Genomic DNA, 21,518 nt, shown 5'->3' on the forward strand with positions numbered 1-21,518 from the left:
GGGTTCTCCAATAAACTGTTCCAGAGATATTAATCAGAGTTTAGCAGATGAATCTTTAACCCTTTCGCCATTCCTCTTCATCTTGAACCATCTGGAAATTCCTCATTCCTGTCCAGGGAATTCCTAGATGCCTGAATTTGGTTTGGTCAAACTATCATACATCAAATGGTTCAATTATGTTAACATTTACACTACAGCCCCCGATTAGGATATGTATGAGCTACTGAGTGAATATATTAACCTCTTCCAGCTAAAAGTCATTAAACAGGAAACAAGATCCTGAAATCAACTTTATTAATAGACTGATGACCATACAATTAGTCCCTTGTTAATGTAACCAAAGTACAGAGAAGATATCAGCTGATGGAATTAAAATCTGAAGTTACAAAGACAATTAAAATGCATCACAATAAAGTCCACAATCTCTGGGATCCACTTATTACAAGTTTATGGCCAAAAATTTACCTTGTGGTGAAGGCCCTACCCACTGGCAAGAAAAATTGGGGGCGGAAATCAGATTGGCAGTCTCAGGTTGCAGCCTCAAAGGCCGCGATTGCTTCCAGAAGCCGCTGTTCCCTAAAATTGGCCTCGGGCTGGACTTCTACCCCTCTGAGGCAGGAAGTCCCGCCTCCAAGAGCTGCCAGCCAATCAGTGGAGCCAGCAGCTCCTCAGTCCCAGCACTGCGAGCTGTGGCCACTTCTGGAACTGCACCCAGCCAGAAGAAGACCGTGGACATCGGCCTCCATAAAGGTGAGTGGGGTTTTGGGCCTCACTGGGCACTATCGGCTCGTCTCTGGTGCGGACAGCAGGTGCTCCAGCGGGGGTGGCTTGTGCTGCTGGGGAGCCCTCTGAGGGGCACAGGACACGCATTCAGGAGGGCACCCCCCCACCCCCAGGCCCGCAAGGAGGCTGCTTGGTTTTACCAGACGGCCTCCTCAGCTGATGAAGTGCCCAGCCGCTGGTAGTAAAAACCAGCGGCAGCAGGAGGCCCTTAAGTGGCAAGTAATTGGCCACTTATGGGTCTCAATTGGCCTGGGATGGGCGGGCCATTTGCCACCTCACCCACTGCTGGTAAAAGCAGTCTGAAGCAGTATGTGGATGGCCCTACTAGAGAAGTGGCTACACTCGACCTCCTCTTAGGAAATGAGGATGGGCAGGTGGTTGATGTGTCAGTGGGGGAGCACTTTGGGACCAGTGACCATAACTCTATTTGCTTCAAGATAGTTATGGAAAAGGATAGGACTGGTCCTCAGGTTGAAGTCCGAAATGGGGGGAAGGCTAATTTCGATGGCATCAGACAGGAACTCTCAAAAGTTGAATGAGAGAGGCTGTTTACAGGTAAAGGGACGTCTGACAAGTGGGAGGCTTTTAAAAGTGAGATAGGAAGAGTTCAGGGCCGACATGTTCCTGTTAGATGGAAGGGCAAGGCTGGCAAGTTTAGGGAACCTTGGTTGAAGAGGGATATTGAGGGTCTGGTCAGGACAAAGAAGGAGGCATATGTCAGGTATAGGCAGCTGGGATCGAGCGAGTCCTTCGAGGAGTATAGGGGATGTAGGACTACACTTAAGGAAATTAGGAGGGCGAAAAGGGGCCATGAGATTTCCCTGGCAGATAAGATAAAGGACAATCCTAAAAGATTCTATAAGTATATTAAAAGGGTAGCTGGGGAGAGAGTAGGTCCCTTTAAGGATCAGTGTGGCAATCTATGTTTTGAGCCACGGGAAATGGGCGAGGTCGTAAATGAATATTTCTCGTCCGTATTTACCGTGGAGAAGGTCATGGAAGCTAATGAGTTCAAGGGAGGGAACAGCGATATCCTGGAGCATATCAACATTACAAAGGAGGAGGTGTTGGAGGTTTTGAAGCGCATTAAGGTGGACAAATCCTCAGGGCCTGACCAGGTGTATCCTAGTATGCTATGGGAAGGAAGGGAGGAGATTGCTGGGGCCCTGGCAGAGATTTTTGTATCATTGTTAGCCACAGGTGAGGTACCGGAAAGCTGGAGGATAGCTAATGTTGTGCCTTTATTTAAGAAGGGCAGCAGGGATAAGCCAGGGAACTACAGGCCACTGAGCCTTACATCAGTGGTGGGAAAGTTGTTGGAAGGGATTCTGAGAGGCAGGATTTTATTTTATTTTAGAGATACAGCACTGAAACAGGCCCTTCAGCCCACTGAGTCTGTGCTGACCATCAACCACCCATTTATACTAATCCTACATTAATCCCATATTCCTACCACATCCCCAACTTCCCTCAATGCCCCTACCACCTACTTACACTAGGGGCAATTTACAATGGCCAATTTATATATCAACCTGCAAGTCTTTGGCTGTGGGAGGAAACCAGAGCACCCGGCGAACACATACACGGTCACAGGGAGAACTTGCAAACTCCACACAGGTAGTACCCAGAATCGAACGTGCGTCGCTGGAGCTGTGAGGCTGCGGTGCCAACCACTGCAGCACTATGCATTTAGAAAGGCAAGGTCATTAGGGATAGTCAGCATGGCTTTGTGCATGGGAAATCATGTCTCACGAATTTGATTGAGTTTTTTGAGTAGGTAACTAAGTGCATTGATGAGGGCAGGGTTGTTGACATTGTCTACATGGACTTTAGCGAGGCCTTTTACAAGGTCTTGCATGGTAGGCTGGTCCGGAAGGTTCGAACACATGGGATCCAGGATGAGCTAGCAAATTGCATACAAAATTGGCTGGGTGATAGGAGGCAGAGGGTGGTAGTGGAGGGTTGTTTTTCAGATTGGAGGCCGGTGACCAGTGGTGTGCCGCAGGATCGGTGCTGGACCCTCTGTTGTTTGTCATATATATTAATGACTTGGATGAGAATGTAAGGGGCATGATTAGTAAGTTTTCAGATGACACCAAAATTGGTGGGATAGTGGACAGTGAAGAAGGTTGTCTAAGGTTACAACAGGATATAGATTAACTGGGAAAGTGGGCAAGGGATTGGCAAATGGAATTTAACGCAGCCAAGTGTGAAGTGATACATTTTGGGAAGTTAACCAGGGCAGGACATATACAGTGAATGGTAGGGCCCTGTGGAGTGTTTTTGAGCAGAGAGACCTTGGGGTGCAAGTACATAGTTCCCTGAAAGTGGCAACACAGGTAGACAGGGTGGTGAAGAAGGCGTATGGCATGCTTGCCTTCATTGGCTGAGGCATTGAGAACAAGAGTTGGGACGTCATGTTACAGTTTAGTTTAGTTTAGTTTAGAGATACAGCACTGAAACAGGCCCTTCGGCCCACCGAGTCTGTGCCGACCATCAACCATCCATTTATACTAATCCTACACTAATTCCATATTCCTACCACATCCCCACCTGTCCCTATATTTCCCTACCACCTACCTATACTAGGGGCAATTTATAATGGCCAATTTACCTATCAACCTGCAAGTCCTTTGGTCATGTGGGAGGAAACCGGAGCACCCAGAGGAAACCCACGCAGACACAGGGAGAACTTGCAAACTCCACACAGGTAGTACCCAGAATTGAACCCGGGTCGCTGGAGCTGTGAGGCTGCGGTGCTAACCACTGCGCCACAACATAACGTTGGTGTTGGAGAAATTTTCTTAGCTTTGCTAATTATTACTTAACTTTGTAGAAGCAGAAAAGCAGGAGACAGCTTGTAGCTAATTTAACCACAACCAATGGTCAGGAAATGTAGACAGAGCAACTGACCACAATCATCTGGCTTAGGAAGGGGTAGCACTGGACCGCCTTTAGGTAAGGTGTGCTACCCCATGATATCATGCAATAAAGTGTTTGTTCTCAATGTCTGAGTCCGGAGAATTTGTTCAACAATTGGGCACAATCTGGATTTTCTCCAACAGTTGGTTAGGCCGCACTTGGAGTACTGTGTGCAGTTCTGGTCGCCGCACTACAGGAAAGATGTGATTAAGCTGGAGAGGGTGCAGAAAAGATTCACAAGGATGTTACCTGGTTTGGAGGACTTGAATTATAAAGAGAGATTGGATAGGCTGGGTCTGTTTTCCCTGGAGCAAAGAGACTGAGAGTGGACATGATAGAGGTATATAAAATTATGAGAGGCAGAGATAGGGTAGATAGCCAGAGTCTGTTTCCCATGGTAGGTGTGACTAAAACTAGAGGGCATAGATTTAAGTGAGAGGGAGGAGGTTTAAAGGGGATCAAAGGGGTAAATTTTGCACACAAAGAATAGTGGGTATCTGGAATGAGCTGCCTGAGGTGGTGGTGGAGGCAGGAATAGTAGCAACATTTAAGAGGCATCTGGACAGGTACGTGAATGAGCAAGGCATAGTGGGATATGGAATTAATGCAGGCAGGTGGGATTAGTATAGATAGGCATTATGGTCGGCATGGACGCGGCGGGCCGAAGGGCCTGTTTCTATGCTGTACGACTCTATGACTCTAATCTATAACACTCATTTGGATGTGGGGATAAAATGCAATATTTCCAAGTTTGCAGATGACAAAACTAGGTGGGAATATATGTTGTGAGGAAGATGCAAAGTGGCTTCAAGGGGATTTGGAAAAATGGAATATAATGTGGAAAAATGTGAGGTTATCCACTTTGGTAGGAGAAACAGGTATACAGAGTATTTCTTAAATGGTAAGAGATGAGAAAGTGTCGATGTACAAAGGCATCTGGGTGTCCTTGTCAATAAGTCACTGAAAGCTAACATGCAGGTGCAGCAAGCAATTAAGAAGGCTAATGGTATGTCCTATGAACAGTGATTGAGGAAACTGGGCCTGTGTTTTATAGAGTTTCGAAGAATGAGAGGTAATCTCATTGAAATCTACAAAATACTTAAAGGGAGAGACAGGGTAGATGCAGGTAAGATGTTTCCCCTGGTTGGGGAGTCTAGAACCAGGGATCACAATTCCAAAATAAGGCGGAAGCCACTTAGGACAGAGATGAGGAGAAATTTCTTTACTCAGAGGGTTGTAATCTTTGGAATTTTCTACCCCAGAGGGCTTTGGAAGCTCAGTCATTGAGTATGTTTAAAGCAGAGATTGACAAATTTCTAAATACCAATGACATATGGGGATATGGGGATCGTGTGGGAAAAAGGCATTGAAGTGGATGATCAGCCATGAAGATATTGAATGGTGGAGTAGACATGCTGGGCTGAATGGCCTATTCCTATTCCGATGTTCCTGTGCTCCCAGTTCAGATGAAAGGTCATCAACCTGAAATGTTAATTCTGTTTTTCTCTCCACGGATGCTGCCTGACCTGCTAAGTATTTCCAGCATTTTCTGTTTTTATTTCAGTTTTCCAGCATCTGCAGTATTTTAGTTTTGTGTTAGTTTAGACACTGTGGGCTGGATTTTACCAGCCCCCCCGACATCGGGGGCTGAGGTGGGGGGGTGCCCAGAAAATAGTTCAGAGGCCCGCCACTGTCTCTTTTCTCCCTGTATTTCTCTGTGTCCAGAGGTCTATCTTGCTAATTTCTTGCTCAATCAGTGACTTCCTACATACAACTGTTAAATTGGCTGCCTCTCCTTCATTGTGGGATGCAGGCTAAATGAAAGTATCTTCTGCTATACTTAAAATGACTCTAATGAGGCAGGGTTGCAAATTTGACCGTCATCGCATCAGTTTGAGCTATGACATTCCACAAACTGCCTCTAATCTCTACCCACAATGCCAGCAGCTAACAAAGTGACTCCTGACAACGCATTCGACGCACTGACGTCATCAGAGTGCTCCCAGCTGCACACATACCCAGAACGGTCTCTTGCTGACAGTAAGGTGCGCATGCACAGCCTACCTTCTTGCCATCACTAATTCGCGCACGCGCACGAATATGTCATCGCACAGCCGTACTGGATCAGCAGCCCCGACACCTGACAGGAACCCAACTTGTAGTCCCCCCCGCCCCAGTCTCTCACTTGCAGTCTCCCTCCCCTCCCCTGCCTATTCCTATCTTCCCACTCTCTCTCTCTCCTGCTTCCTCCAGGGGAGAAGCGGGAGGTATGAGGAGGTGCGGGGGTGGGGGGGGGGGGTGGAAGAGGTGGGAGCAAGCAGCTGGTGGGGATGATGTGGCAAGGCCTGGAGCGAGTGGCCGATGACAGGGTGGGGCAGGGCGGGGGGGTGGGGTGGGGGTGGGATTGAAGTTGTGAGCGGAGCGAACGGCTGATGGGGATGAAGCAGCGAGGGAGAGCGAGTGGCTGACAGGTTGGGGGGTGGTGGCGAAAGGCAGCGGCAAGAAGACGGGCACGGGTAGCAGCGCTAGGGAAGAGAAGCGGGATATTGTTTGGGATGGGATCGCAGTGATTGAATTTAATTTGCTTTTTGTGATAAATTGAGCAGCACCATCTTTAATCCTGGCAGCTGCCTAAATATCGCAGACAGTGATGTTGCAGTGCATAAGGCTGCATCTGTGCATGTGCAAGTACTGCGCCACCTAGTGGTTGCGTTCGCAGCAATTGCAGCCTTTGAAAAATCTCTGCATGACTTTACTCTGTTTCAAAATACAATGCAAACATAACTCAAAACCAAATCTTGTACACCTGCAATGCTTTAAATTACATATCTGTTGTTTTTAATTAGATATATACTTTAATATTCTTTAACCATATGTCAGACTTTGTATATGTTGTTGCAGATTATATATCGCTTAGGTGCTCTGGAATCAGACTGTGCTGTGCCCTCCTATCTGTTCTCTTCCTCTTAAACTCCCACTTCCTGCTTAATTTCTCTGGTTCACCTCCTCTTTGAGGTGGCTGAGGATGTGTCCTCTTCCTAGCAGAGGCTATCGATTGCATCAGTCATGGGACCCAGAGCTCATGGGCTTTTGCTGAGTAAAAGGATGTTTGATAAACTTCATTGGTATGTGCAGGTCTGAGGACAACCTCCCAGGATCTGCGGCAATCGGGACGTGTGACTGCCGAGTTTGTATTTCTCCTTTGCATCTTGAAAGGTTTGCCTTTGTTGCAGGCAGCAAGTGACAGCTGCAATGACAGCTGGAACAGTGTCCCAGATAAGAGGCAACCAGGGAACAATCAGAGTCCCCACCTCTGTGGAAGCACAGATGACAGCTCTGGGGACAAATTACAGCAGCTGCCAATCCATGGCCATTGCTGTGCCTCAAAGCTGGACAGATATGATCGCTACCATGAGAACAGCCATCCTGCCAATCAGTGGGACTGCGGGTCCAGTGGGATGGCAGTGGCTGAAGTCCTGATCCCTCTCCTCTGTCACTCATGACGACAGTGTGCAGCAAGACACTCAGATTACATGGCTCAGGCGGGCGGCTGGTGAGACCAGGGTGCCGGCAGAGAGTGGCAGCTAAGACCAGGGTGCCTGCAGAGGCCAGCTGCAGAGACCAGGGTGCTTGCAGTGGTTGGTGGGCGAGACCTGGGTACCCAGGAGCTCCCTCCCTCCAGTGACACAGCCAACTGTGGTTCATTGTCAGGAGCTGACAGCCACCTCGGTCCCAGAACTCTTCAGCATGAGGAACCACTCAGCCTGATCCTCAGGGTAGAAACAGATGTGGGAGTAGGAGGTGACACTGAGTGAGCAAGGGGAGTTGGGAAATCAATAAAGATGTTATTTTCACATGGGGTCCATGTCTGTTGATGACTGTAAATTTTATGCTGATCTTATATTTTGTTATTAATGGACATTTTTTTTATTCACTCATTTCGCTGGCAAGACCAGCATTTATTGCCTACCCATAATTGCCCCTCAGAGGTGTGAGCCACCTTCTTGACAACTGAGTGGCTTGCTAGGCCATTTTTTTTTTATTCATTCGTGGGATGTGGGTGTCGCTGGCTAGACCAGCATTTATTGCCCATTCCTAATTGCTCTTGAGAAGGTGGTGCTGAGCTGCCTTCCCGAACCGCTGCAGTCCTTGGGGTGTAGGTGCACCAACAGTGCTGTTAGGAAGGGAGTTCCAGGATTTGACCCAATGACAGTGAAGGAACGGTGATATAATTCCAAGTCAGGATGGTGTGTGGTTTTGAGGGGAACCTGCAGGTGGTGGTGTTCCCATGTAAGTGCTGCCCGTGTCCTTCTAAGTGGTAAAGGTCGCGGGTTTGGAAGGTGTTATTAAAGGAAGCTTGGAGAGTTGCTGCAGTGCATCTTGTAGATGGCACACACTGTTGCCACTGTGCATCGGTGATGAAAGGAGTGAATGTTGAAGGTAGTGGATGGGATGCCAATCAAGCGGGTTGCTTTGTCCTGGATGGTGTCAAGCTCCTTGAGTGTTGTTGGAGCAGCACCCATCCAGGCAAGTGGAGAGTATTCCATCATACTGCTGACTTGTGCCTTGTAGATCATGGACAAGCATTGGGGAGACAGGAGGTGATTTACTCACGCAGAATTCCTAGCCTCTGACCTGCTCTTGTAGCCACAGCATGCATGTGGCTGGTCCAGTTCAACTTCTGGTCAATGGTGACTCCTCGGATGTTGATAGTGGGGGATTCGGTGATGATAATACCATTGAATATCAAGGGGAGATGGTTAGATTCTCTCTTGTTGGAGAAAGTCATTGCCTTGCACTTGTGTGGCGCAAATAGTACTTGCCACTTATCAGTCCAAGCCTGGATGTTGTCCAGGTCTTGCTGCATCTGGACATGGGCTGCTTCAGTATTTGAGCAGTCATGACTGGTGCTGAACATTGGCAAGCATCAGCGAACATTCCCACTTCTGACTTTATAATTGAAGGAAGGCCATTGATGAAGCAACTGAAGATGATTGGACCTCGGACATTACCCTGATAACTTCTGCAGTGATATCCTAAGACTGAGATGATAGACCTCCAACAACCACAACCATCTTCCTTTGTGCTAGGTATGACTCCAACCAGTGGAGAGTTTTCCCCGTGATTCCCATTGACTCCAGTTTTTCTGGGGCTCCTTGATGCCAGATGTGGTCAAATGCTGCCTCAATATCAAGAGCAGTCACTAACACCTCACCTCTGGAGTTCAGCTCTTTTGTCCATGTTTGGACGAAGGCTGTAATGAGGTCTGGAACTGAGTAGCCCTGATGGAACCCAAACTGAGCATCAGTGAGCAGGTTATTGCTGAGCAAGTGCTGCTTGATAGCATTGTCAATGACCCCTTCCATCACTTTGCTGATGATCGGGAGTAGACTGATAGGGCAGTAATTGCCCGGGTTGAATTTGTCCTGCTGTTTGTGGTCAGGACATACCTGGCCAACTTTCCACATTGCCGGTAGATACCAGTGTTGTAGCTGTACTGGAACAGCTTGGCTAGGGGTGCGGCAAATTCTGGAGCACAAGTCTTCAGTATTATTGCCCGAATGTTGTCAGGGCCCACAGCCTTTGCAGTATCCAGTGCCTTCAGCTGTTTCTTGATATCACGTGGAGTGAATCGGATTGGCTGAAGACTGGCATCTGTGAGGCTGGGGACTTCAGGTGGAGGTAGAGATGGATATCAACTCAGTACTTCTGATTGAAGATGAATGTAAATGCTTCAGCCTTGTCTATTGCACGAATGTGTTGGGCTCCCCCATCGTTGAGGATTGGGATATTTGTGAAAACTCCTCCTCCCGTTAGTTGTTTAATTGCCCACCTCCATTCATGACTGGACGTGGCAAGACTGCAGAGCTTAGATCTGATCCGTTGGTAATGGGATCACTTAGCCCTGTCTATTTCAGAGGACAGTTAAGAGTTACCCTCATTGCTGTGGGTCTGGAGTCACATCTATGCCAGAGCAGGTAAGGACAACACATTTCCTTCCCTAAACGACATGAGTGAACCAGTTGGGTAGTTATGATAATCTGTTAGTTTCATGGTCACTATTACTGAGACTAGCTTTTCATTACAGATTTATTTAATTAATTAAATTTAAATTTCCCAGCTGCCGTGGTGAGATTTGAATTTATGCCTCCAGATCATTAATTTCTGGATTCCTAGTCAGGTAAAATTACCACGGTGCTGTCTTACCCAGATTAAAGTAATAAAATGATTTTTAAAAAGCGTATCATCACTGCAATCAGCACAAAGACCCCAAATCTCATTAAAAGCAAGGCTAGCTCACACTAAAAGCAAGACACTTACACCATTAATCTATCTCAAACAAAAGCAAGGCCCCGACACAATCATTTACCTCACTGGGTAAAATGATCAGCAAAGTATTGTACACATTAATCTCAAGAAACAAAATAAATCCAAGACAATTAGTTTGCTCCTGATCATATCTTCTTCACTTGATCCCAGATTGGATTTATCTGGTTGAATTCGTTTTCAAAATCTGCAACAGATGAAATTACAAAGCATCAATTTTAAATATTGGTGGCATAAACATGCACATGACAACAATCCTGTGTTCTGGTACCTGGTAGAGGATTGCGTCCGGGCCATTGGGAGAACCCCAGCTTCAAAGTGATGGTCAATCTTCTATCCATTTCCTCCTTCAAACAGACCTTTCAATCATAAAAATAGTGAGATGTAGTTTCATTTCTTTCCTCTGCAATTCAGAACCGACTTAATACCTGACATGGAACATGTGTGTACTTCAGTATCTATTATTAACCAATAGGAAATGCAGTGTGTATTTCAGTATCTGTATATTATCCAATAGGGAACACAGTGTGTATTTCAGTATGTAAATATTATCCAATAGGGAACACAGTGTGTATTTCAGTATCTATCTATTATCCAATGGGGAACACAGTGTGTATTTCAGTATCTATCCATTATCCAATAGGGAACACAGTGTGTATTTCAGTATCTATCTATTATCCAATAGGGAACACAGTGTGTATTTCAGTATATATATATTATCCAATAGGGAACACAGTGTGTATTTCAGTATCTATATATTATCCAATAGGGAACGCAGTGTGTATTTCAGTATCTATCTATTATCCAATAGGGAACACAGTGTGTATTTCAGTATCTATATATTATCCAATAGGGAACACAGTGTGTATTTCAGTATCGAAATATTATCCAATAGGGAACACAGTGTGTATTTCAGTATCTATCTATTATCCAATGGGGAACACAGTGTGTATTTCAGTATCTATCCATTATCCAATAGGGAACACAGTGTGTATTTCAGTATCTATCTATTATCCAATAGGGAACACAGTGTGTATTTCAGTATCTATATATTATCCAATAGGGAACACAGTGTGTATTTCAGTATCTATATATTATCCAATAGGGAGCGCAGTGTGTATTTCAGTATCTATCTATTATCCAATAGGGAACACAGTGTGTATTTCAGTATCTATCTACTATCCAATAGGGAACACAGTGTGTATTTCAGTATCTATCTATTATCCAATAGGGAACACAGTGTGTATTTCAGTATCTATATATTATCCAATAGGGAACACAGTGTGTATTTCAGTATCTATATATTATCCAATAGGGAGCGCAGTGTGTATTTCAGTATCTATATTATCCAATAGGGAACACAGTGTGTATTTCAGTATCTATATATTATCCAATAGGGAGCGCAGTGTGTAATTCAGCATCTGTACACATCACGCGATAGGGAACACAGTGTGTATTTCAGTATCTATCTATTATCCAATAGGGAACGCAGTGTGTATTTCATTATCTATATATTATCCAATAGGGAACACAGTGTGTATTTCAGTATCTATATATTATCCAATAGGGAACACAGTGTGTATTTCAGTATCTATCTATTATCCAATAGGGAACGCAGTGTGTATTTCATTATCTATAAATTATCCAATAGGGAACACAGTGTGTATTTCAGTATCTATATATTATCCAATAGGGAACACAGTGTGTATTTCAGTACCTATCTATTATCCAATGGGGAACGCAGTGTGTATTTCATTATCTATATATTATCCAATAGGGAACACAGTGTGTATTTCAGTATCTATATATTATCCAATAGGGAACACAGTGTGTATTTCAGTATCTATATATTATCCAATAGGGAACGCAGTGTGTATTTCATTATCTATATATTATCCAATAGGGAACACAGTGTGTATTTCAGTATCTATATATTATCCAATAGGGAACACAGTGTGTATTTCATTATCTATATATTATCCAATAGGGAACACAGTGTGTATTTCAGTATCTATATATTATCCAATAGGGAACACAGTGTGTATTTCATTATCTATATATTATCCAATAGGGAACACAGTGTGTATTTCAGTATCTATATATTATCCAATTGGGAACACAGTGTGTATTTCAGTATCTATATATTATCCAATAGGGAACACAGTGTGTATTTCAGTATCTATCTATTATCCAATAGGGAACGCAGTGTGTATTTCATTATCTATATCTTATCCAATAGGGAACACAGTGTGTATTTCAGTATCTATCTATTATCCAATTGGGAACACAGTGTGTATTTCAGTATCTATATATTATCCAATAGGGAACACAGTGTGTATTTCAGTATCTATCTATTATCCAATAGGGAACGCAGTGTGTATTTCATTATCTATATATTATCCAATAGGGAACACAGTATGTATTTCAGTATCTATATATTATCCAATAGGGAACACAGTGTGTATTTCAGTATCTATCTATTATCCAATAGGGAACACAGTGTGTATTTCAGTATCTATCTATTATCCAATAGGGAAGACAGTGTGTATTTCAGTATCTATATATTATCCAATAGAGAACACAGTGTGTATTTCAGTATCTATCTATTATCCAATAGGGAACACAGTGTGTATTTCAGTATCTGTCTATTATCCAATAGGGAACACAGTGTGTATTTCAGTATCTATACATTATCCAATAGGGAACACAGTGTGTATTTCAGTCTCTATCTGTCATCCAATAGGGAACACAGTGTGTATTTCAGTATCTATCTATTATCCAATAGGGAACAGAGTGTGTATTTCAGTATCTATATATTATCCAATAGGGAACACAGTGTGTATTTCAGTATCTATCTATTATCCAATAATGAACACAGTGTGTATTTCAGTATCTATCTATTATCCAATAGGGAACACAGTGTGTATTTCAGTATCTATCTATTATCCAATAGGGAACACAGTGTGTATTTCAGTATCTATCTATTATCCAATAGCGAACACAGTGTGTATTTCAGTATCTATCTATTATCCAATAGGGAACACAGTGTGTATTTCAGTATCTATATATTATCCAATAGGGAACACAGTGTGTATTTCAGTATCTATATATTATCCATTAGGGAACGCAGTGTGTATTTCAGTATCTATATATTATCCAATAGAGAGCGCAGTGTGTATTTCAGTATCTATATATTATCCAATAGAGAACACAGTGTGTATTTCAGTATCTATCTATTATCCAATAGGGAACACAGTGTGTATTTCAGTATCTGTCTATTATCCAATAGGGAACACAGTGTGTATTTCAGTATCTATACATTATCCAATAGGGAACACAGTGTGTATTTCAGTCTCTATCTGTCATCCAATAGGGAACACAGTGTGTATTTCAGTATCTATCTATTATCCAATAGGGAACAGAGTGTGTATTTCAGTATCTATATATTATCCAATAGGGAACACAGTGTGTATTTCAGTATCTATCTATTATCCAATAGGGAACACAGTGTGTATTTCAGTATCTGTATATTATCCAATAGGGAACACAGTGTGTATTTCAGTATGTAAATATTATCCAATAGGGAACACAGTGTGTATTTCAGTATCTATCTATTATCCAATGGGGAACACAGTGTGTATTTCAGTATCTATCCATTATCCAATAGGGAACACAGTGTGTATTTCAGTATCTATCTATTATCCAATAGGGAACACAGTGTGTATTTCAGTATCTATATATTATCCAATAGGGAACACAGTGTGTATTTCAGTATCTATATATTATCCAATAGGGAATGCAGTGTGCATTTCAGTATCTATCTATTATCCAATAGGGAACACAGTGTGTATTTCAGTATCTATATATTATCCAATAGGGAACACAGTGTGTATTTCAGTATCTATATATTATCCAATAGGGAACACAGTGTGTATTTCAGTATCTATCTATTATCCAATGGGGAACACAGTGTGTATTTCAGTATCTTTCCATTATCCAATAGGGAACACAGTGTGTATTTCAGTATCTATCTATTATCCAATAGGGAACACAGTGTGTATTTCAGTATCTATATATTATCCAATAGGGAACACAGTGTGTATTTCAGTATCTATATATTATCCAATAGGGAGCGCAGTGTGTATTTCAGTATCTATCTATTATCCAATAGGGAACACAGTGTGCATTTAAGTATCTATCTACTATCCAATAGGGAACACAGTGTGTATTTCAGTATCTATCTATTATCCAATAGGGAACACAGTGTGTATTTCAGTATCTATATATTATCCAATAGGGAACACAAGTGTGTATTTCAGTATCTATATATTATCCAATAGGGAGCGCAGTGTGTATTTCAGTATCTATATTATCCAATAGGGAACACAGTGTGTATTTCAGTATCTATATATTATCCAATAGGGAGCGCAGTGTGTAATTCAGCATCTGTACACATCACGCGATAGGGAACACAGTGTGTATTTCAGTATCTATCTATTATCCAATAGGGAACGCAGTGTGTATTTCATTATCTACATATTATCCAATAGGGAACACAGTGTGTATTTCAGTATCTATATATTATCCAATAGGGAACACAGTGTGTATTTCAGTATCTATCTATTATCCAATAGGGAACGCAGTGTGTATTTCATTATCTATAAATTATCCAAAAGGGAACACAGTGTGTATTTCAGTATCTATATATTATCCAATAGGGAACACAGTGTGTATTTCAGTACCTATCTATTATCCAATAGGGAACGCAGTGTGTATTTCATTATCTATATATTATCCAATAGGGAACAGAGTGTGTATTTCAGTATCTATATATTATCCAATAGGGAACACAGTGTGTATTTCAGTATCTATATATTATCCAATAGGGAACACAGTGTGTATTTCAGTATCTATATATTATCCAATAGGGAACACAGTGTGTATTTCATTATCTATATATTATCCAATAGGGAACACAGTGTGTATTTCAGTATCTATATATTATCCAATAGGGAACACAGTGTGTATTTCAGTATCTATATATTACCCAATTGGGAACACAGTGTGTATTTCAGTATCTATATATTATCCAATAGGGAACGCAGTGTGTATTTCATTATCTATAAATTATCCAATAGGGAACACAGTGTGTATTTCAGTATCTATATATTATCCAATAGGGAACACAGTGTGTATTTCAGTACCTATCTATTATCCAATGGGGAACGCAGTGTGTATTTCATTATCTATATATTATCCAATAGGGAACACAGTGTGTATTTCAGTATCTATATATTATCCAATAGGGAACACAGTGTGTATTTCAGTATCTATATATTATCCAATAGGGAACGCAGTGTGTATTTCATTATCTATATATTATCCAATAGGGACCACAGTGTGTATTTCAGTATCTATATATTATCCAATAGGGAACACAGTGTGTATTTCATTATCTATATATTATCCAATAGGGAACACAGTGTGTATTTCAGTATCTATATATTATCCAATAGGGAACACAGTGTGTATTTCATTATCTATATATTATCCAATAGGGAACACAGTGTGTATTTCAGTATCTATATATTATCCAATAGGGAACACAGTGTGTATGTCAGTATCTATATATTATCCAATTGGGAACACAGTGTGTATTTCAGTATCTATATATTATCCAATAGGGAACACAGTGTGTATTTCAGTATCTATCTATTATCCAATAGGGAACGCAGTGTGTATTTCATTATCTATATCTTATCCAATAGGGAACACAGTGTGTATTTCAGTATCTATCTATTATCCAATTGGGAATACAGTGTGTATTTCAGTATCTATATATTATCCAATTGGGAACACAGTGTGTATTTCAGTATCTAAATATTATCCAATAGGGAACACAGTGTGTATTTCAGTATCTATCTATTATCCAATAGGGAACGCAGTGTGTATTTCATTATCTATATATTATCCAATAGGGAACACAGTGTGTATTTCAGTATCTATATATTATCCAATAGGGAACACAGTGTGTATTTCAGTATCTATCTATTATCCAATAGGGAACACAGTGTGTATTTCAGTATCTATCTATTATCCAATAGGGAACACAGTGTGTATTTCAGTATCTATATATTAACCAATAGAGAACACAGTGTGTATTTCAGTATCTATCTATTATCCAATAGGGAACACAGTGTGTATTTCAGAATCTGTCTATTATCCAATAGGGAACACAGTGTGTATTTCAGTATCTATACATTATCCAATAGGGAACACAGTGTGTATTTCAGTCTCTATCTGTCATCCAATAGGGAACACAGTGTGTATTTCAGTATCTATCTATTATCCAATAGGGAACAGAGTGTGCATTTCAGTATCTATATATTATCCAATAGGGAACACAGTGTGTATTTCAGTATCTATCTATTATCCAATAATGAACACAGTGTGTATTTCAGTATCTATCTATTATCCAATAGGGAACACAGTGTGTATTTCAGTATCTATCTATTATCCAATAGGGAACACAGTGTGTATTTCAGTATCTATCTATTATCCAATAGCGAACACAGTGTGTATTTCAGTATCTATCTATTGTCCAATAGGGAACACAGTGTGTATTTCAGTATCTATATATTATCCAATAGGGAACACAGTGTGTATTTCAGTATCTATATATTATCCATTAGGGAACGCAGTGTGTATTTCAGTATCTATATATTATCCAATAGGGAGCGCAGTGTGTATTTCAGTATCTATATATTATCCAATAGAGAACACAGTGTGTATTTCAGTATCCATCTATTATCCAATAGGGAACACAGTGTGTATTTCAGTATCTGTCTATTATCCAATAGGGAACACAGTGTGCATTTCAGTATCTATACATTATCCAATAGGGAACACAGTGTGTATTTCAGTCTCTATCTGTCAACCAATAGGGAACACAGTGTGTATTTCAGTATCAATCTATTATCCAATAGGGAACAGAGTGTGTATTTCAGTATCTATATATTATCCAATAGGGAACACAGTGTGTATTTCAGTATCTATCTATTATCCAATAGGGAACACAGTGTGTATTTCAGTATCTGTATATTATCCAATAGGGAACACAGTGTGTATTTCAGGATGTAAATATTATCCAATAGGGAACACAGTGTGTATTTCAGTATCTATCTATTATCCAATGGGGAACACAGTGTGTATTTCAGTATCTATCCATTATCCAATAGGGAACACAGTGTGTATTTCAGTATCTATCTATTATCCAATAGGGAACACAGTGTGTATTTCAGTATCTATATATTATCCAATAGGGAACACAGTGTGTATTTCAGTATCTATATATTATCCAATAGGGAACGCAGTGTGCATTTCAGTATCTATCTATTATCCAACAGGGAACACAGTGTGTATTTCAGTATCTATATATTATCCAATAGGGAACACAGTGTGTATTTCAGTATCTATATATTATCCAATAGGGAACACAGTGTGTATTTCAGTATCTATCTATTATCCAATAGGGAACACAGTGTGTATTTCAGTATCTATCTATTATCCAATAGGGAACACAGTGTGTATTTCAGTATCTATCCATTATCCAATAGGGAACACAGTGTGTATTTCAGTATCTATCTATTATCCAATAGGGAACACAGTGTGTATTTCAGTATCTATATATTATCCAATAGGGAACACAGTGTGTATTTCAGTATCTATATATTATCCAATAGGGAACACAGTGTGTATTTCAGTATCTATCTATTATCCAATAGGGAACACAGTGTGTATGTCAGTATCTATATATTATCCAATTGGGAACACAGTGTGTATTTCAGTATCTATATATTATCCAATAGGGAACACAGTGTGTATTTCAGTATCTATCTATTATCCAATAGGGAACGCAGTGTGTATTTCATTATCTATATCTTATCCAATAGGGAACACAGTGTGTATTTCAGTATCTATCTATTATCCAATTGGGAATACAGTGTGTATTTCAGTATCTATATATTATCCAATTGGGAACACAGTGTGTATTTCAGTATCTAAATATTATCCAATAGGGAACACAGTGTGTATTTCAGTATCTATCTATTATCCAATAGGGAACGCAGTGTGTATTTCATTATCTATATATTATCCAATAGGGAACACAGTGTGTATTTCAGTATCTATATATTATCCAATAGGGAACACAGTGTGTATTTCAGTATCTATCTATTATCCAATAGGGAACACAGTGTGTATTTCAGTATCTATCTGTTATCCAATAGGGAACACAGTGTGTATTTCAGTATCTATATATTAACCAATAGAGAACACAGTGTGTATTTCAGTATCTATCTATTATCCAATAGGGAACACAGTGTGTATTTCAGAATCTGTCTATTATCCAATAGGGAACACAGTGTGTATTTCAGTATCTATACATTATCCAATAGGGAACACAGTGTGTATTTCAGTCTCTATCTGTCATCCAATAGGGAACACAGTGTGTATTTCAGTATCTATCTATTATCCAATAGGGAACAGAGTGTGCATTTCAGTATCTATATATTATCCAATAGGGAACACAGTGTGTATTTCAGTATCTATCTATTATCCAATAATGAACACAGTGTGTATTTCAGTATCTATCTATTATCCAATAGGGAACACAGTGTGTATTTCAGTATCTATCTATTATCCAATAGGGAACACAGTGTGTATTTCAGTATCTATCTATTATCCAATAGCGAACACAGTGTGTATTTCAGTATCTATCTATTGTCCAATAGGGAACACAGTGTGTATTTCAGTATCTATATATTATCCAATAGGGAACACAGTGTGTATTTCAGTATCTATATATTATCCATTAGGGAACGCAGTGTGTATTTCAGTATCTATATATTATCCAATAGGGAGCGCAGTGTGTATTTCAGTATCTATATATTATCCAATAGAGAACACAGTGTGTATTTCAGTATCCATCTATTATCCAATAGGGAACACAGTGTGTATTTCAGTATCTGTCTATTATCCAATAGGGAACACAGTGTGCATTTCAGTATCTATACATTATCCAATAGGGAACACAGTGTGTATTTCAGTCTCTATCTGTCAACCAATAGGGAACACAGTGTGTATTTCAGTATCAATCTATTATCCAATAGGGAACAGAGTGTGTATTTCAGTATCTATATATTATCCAATAGGGAACACAGTGTGTATTTCAGTATCTATCTATTATCCAATAGGGAACACAGTGTGTATTTCAGTATCTGTATATTATCCAATAGGGAACACAGTGTGTATTTCAGGATGTAAATATTATCCAATAGGGAACACAGTGTGTATTTCAGTATCTATCTATTATCCAATGGGGAACACAGTGTGTATTTCAGTATCTATCCATTATCCAATAGGGAACACAGTGTGTATTTCAGTATCTATCTATTATCCAATAGGGAACACAGTGTGTATTTCAGTATCTATATATTATCCAATAGGGAACACAGTGTGTATTTCAGTATCTATATATTATCCAATAGGGAACGCAGTGTGCATTTCAGTATCTATCTATTATCCAACAGGGAACACAGTGTGTATTTCAGTATCTATATATTATCCAATAGGGAACACAGTGTGTATTTCAGTATCTATATATTATCCAATAGGGAACACAGTGTGTATTTCAGTATCTATCTATTATCCAATAGGGAACACAGTGTGTATTTCAGTATCTATCTATTATCCAATAGGGAACACAGTGTGTATTTCAGTATCTATCCATTATCCAATAGGGAACACAGTGTGTATTTCAGTATCTATCTATTATCCAATAGGGAACACAGTGTGTATTTCAGTATCTATATATTATCCAATAGGGAACACAGTGTGTATTTCAGTATCTATATATTATCCAATAGGGAGCGCAGTGTGTATTTCAGTATCTATCTATTATCCAATAGGGAACACAGTGTGTATTTAAGTATCTATCTACTATCCAATAGGGAACACAGTGTGTATTTCAGTATCTATCTATTATCCAATAGGGAACACAGTGTGTATTTCAGTATCTATATATTATCCAATAGGGAACACAGTGTGTATTTCAGTATCTATATATTATCCAATAGGGAGCGCAGTGTGTATTTCAGTATCTATATTATCCAATAGGGAACACAGTGTGTATTTCAGTGTCTATATATTATCCAATAGGGAGCGCAGTGTGTAATTCAGCATCTGTACACATCACGCGATAGGGAACACAGTGTGTATTTCAGTATCTATCTATTATCCAATAGGGAACGCAGTGTGTATTTCATTATCTATATATTATCCAATAGGGAACACAGTGTGTATTTCAGTATCTATATATTATCCAATAGGGAACACAGTGTGTATTTCAGTATCTATCTATTATCCAATAGGGAACGCAGTGTGTATTTCATTATCTATAAATTATCCAATAGGGAACACAGTGTGTATTTCAGTATCTATATATTATCCAATAGGGAACACAGTGTGTATTTCAGTACCTATCTATTATCCAATAGGGAACGCAGTGTGTATTTCATTATCTATATATTATCCAATAGGGAACACAGTGTGTATTTCAGTATCTGTATATTATCCAATAGGGAACACAGTGTGTATTTCAGTATCTATATATTATCCAATAGGGAACGCAGTGTGCATTTCATTATCTATATATTATCCAATAGGGAACACAGTGTGTATTTCAGTATCTATATATTATCCAATAGGGAACACAGAGTGTATTTCATTATCTATATATTATCCAATAGGGAACACAGTGTGTATTTCAGTATCCATATATTATCCAATAGGGAACACAGTGTGTATTTCATTATCTATATATTATCCAATAGGAAACACAGTGTGTATTTCAGTATCTATATATTATCCAATAGGGAACGCAGTGTGTATTTCATTATCTATATATTATCCAATAGGGAACACAGTGTGTATTTCAGTATCTATATATTATCCAATAGGGAACACAGTGTGTATTTCAGTATCTATATATTATCCAATAGGGAACACAGTGTGTATTTCAGTATCTATATATTATCCAATAGGGAACACATTGTTTATTTCAGTATCTATCTATTATCCAATAGGGAACACAGTGTGTATTTCAGTATCTATCTATTATCCAATAGGGAACACAGTGTGTATTTCAGTATCTATCCATTATCCAATAGGGAACACAGTGTGTATTTCAGTATCTATCTATTATCCAATAGGGAACACAGTGTGTATTTCAGTATCTATATATTATCCAATAGGGAACACAGTGTGTATTTCAGTATCTATATATTATCCAATAGGGAGCGCAGTGTGTATTTCAGTATCTATCTATTATCCAATAGGGAACACAGTGTGTATTTAAGTATCTATCTACTATCCAATAGGGAACACAGTGTGTATTTCAGTCTCTATCTATTATCCAATAGGGAACA

The 21,518-nt window shown here is 39.9% G+C and overlaps 1 protein-coding gene across 2 annotated transcripts in view; it reads right to left on the reverse strand.

Moving 5' to 3' along the window:
* Window positions 1-284: 284 nt before the first annotated feature.
* The window catches only part of LOC137347064 (nuclear GTPase SLIP-GC-like), a 351,039-nt gene continuing 329,805 nt past the window's right edge, over window positions 285-21,518 (reverse strand). For both annotated transcript variants that reach the window (XM_068011077.1, XM_068011078.1), the window contains exons 19-20: window positions 10,304-10,391; window positions 285-10,219 (exon numbers count right to left, since the gene is read on the reverse strand). In XM_068011077.1, coding sequence (XP_067867178.1) covers window positions 10,161-10,219; window positions 10,304-10,391 — 147 coding nt within the window. In that variant the 3' untranslated portion in view covers window positions 285-10,160. The remainder of the gene's footprint in view (window positions 10,220-10,303; window positions 10,392-21,518) is intronic.

Source organism: Heterodontus francisci, chromosome 31 (genome assembly GCF_036365525.1).
Source record: "Heterodontus francisci isolate sHetFra1 chromosome 31, sHetFra1.hap1, whole genome shotgun sequence".
NCBI lineage: Eukaryota > Metazoa > Chordata > Chondrichthyes > Heterodontiformes > Heterodontidae > Heterodontus > Heterodontus francisci.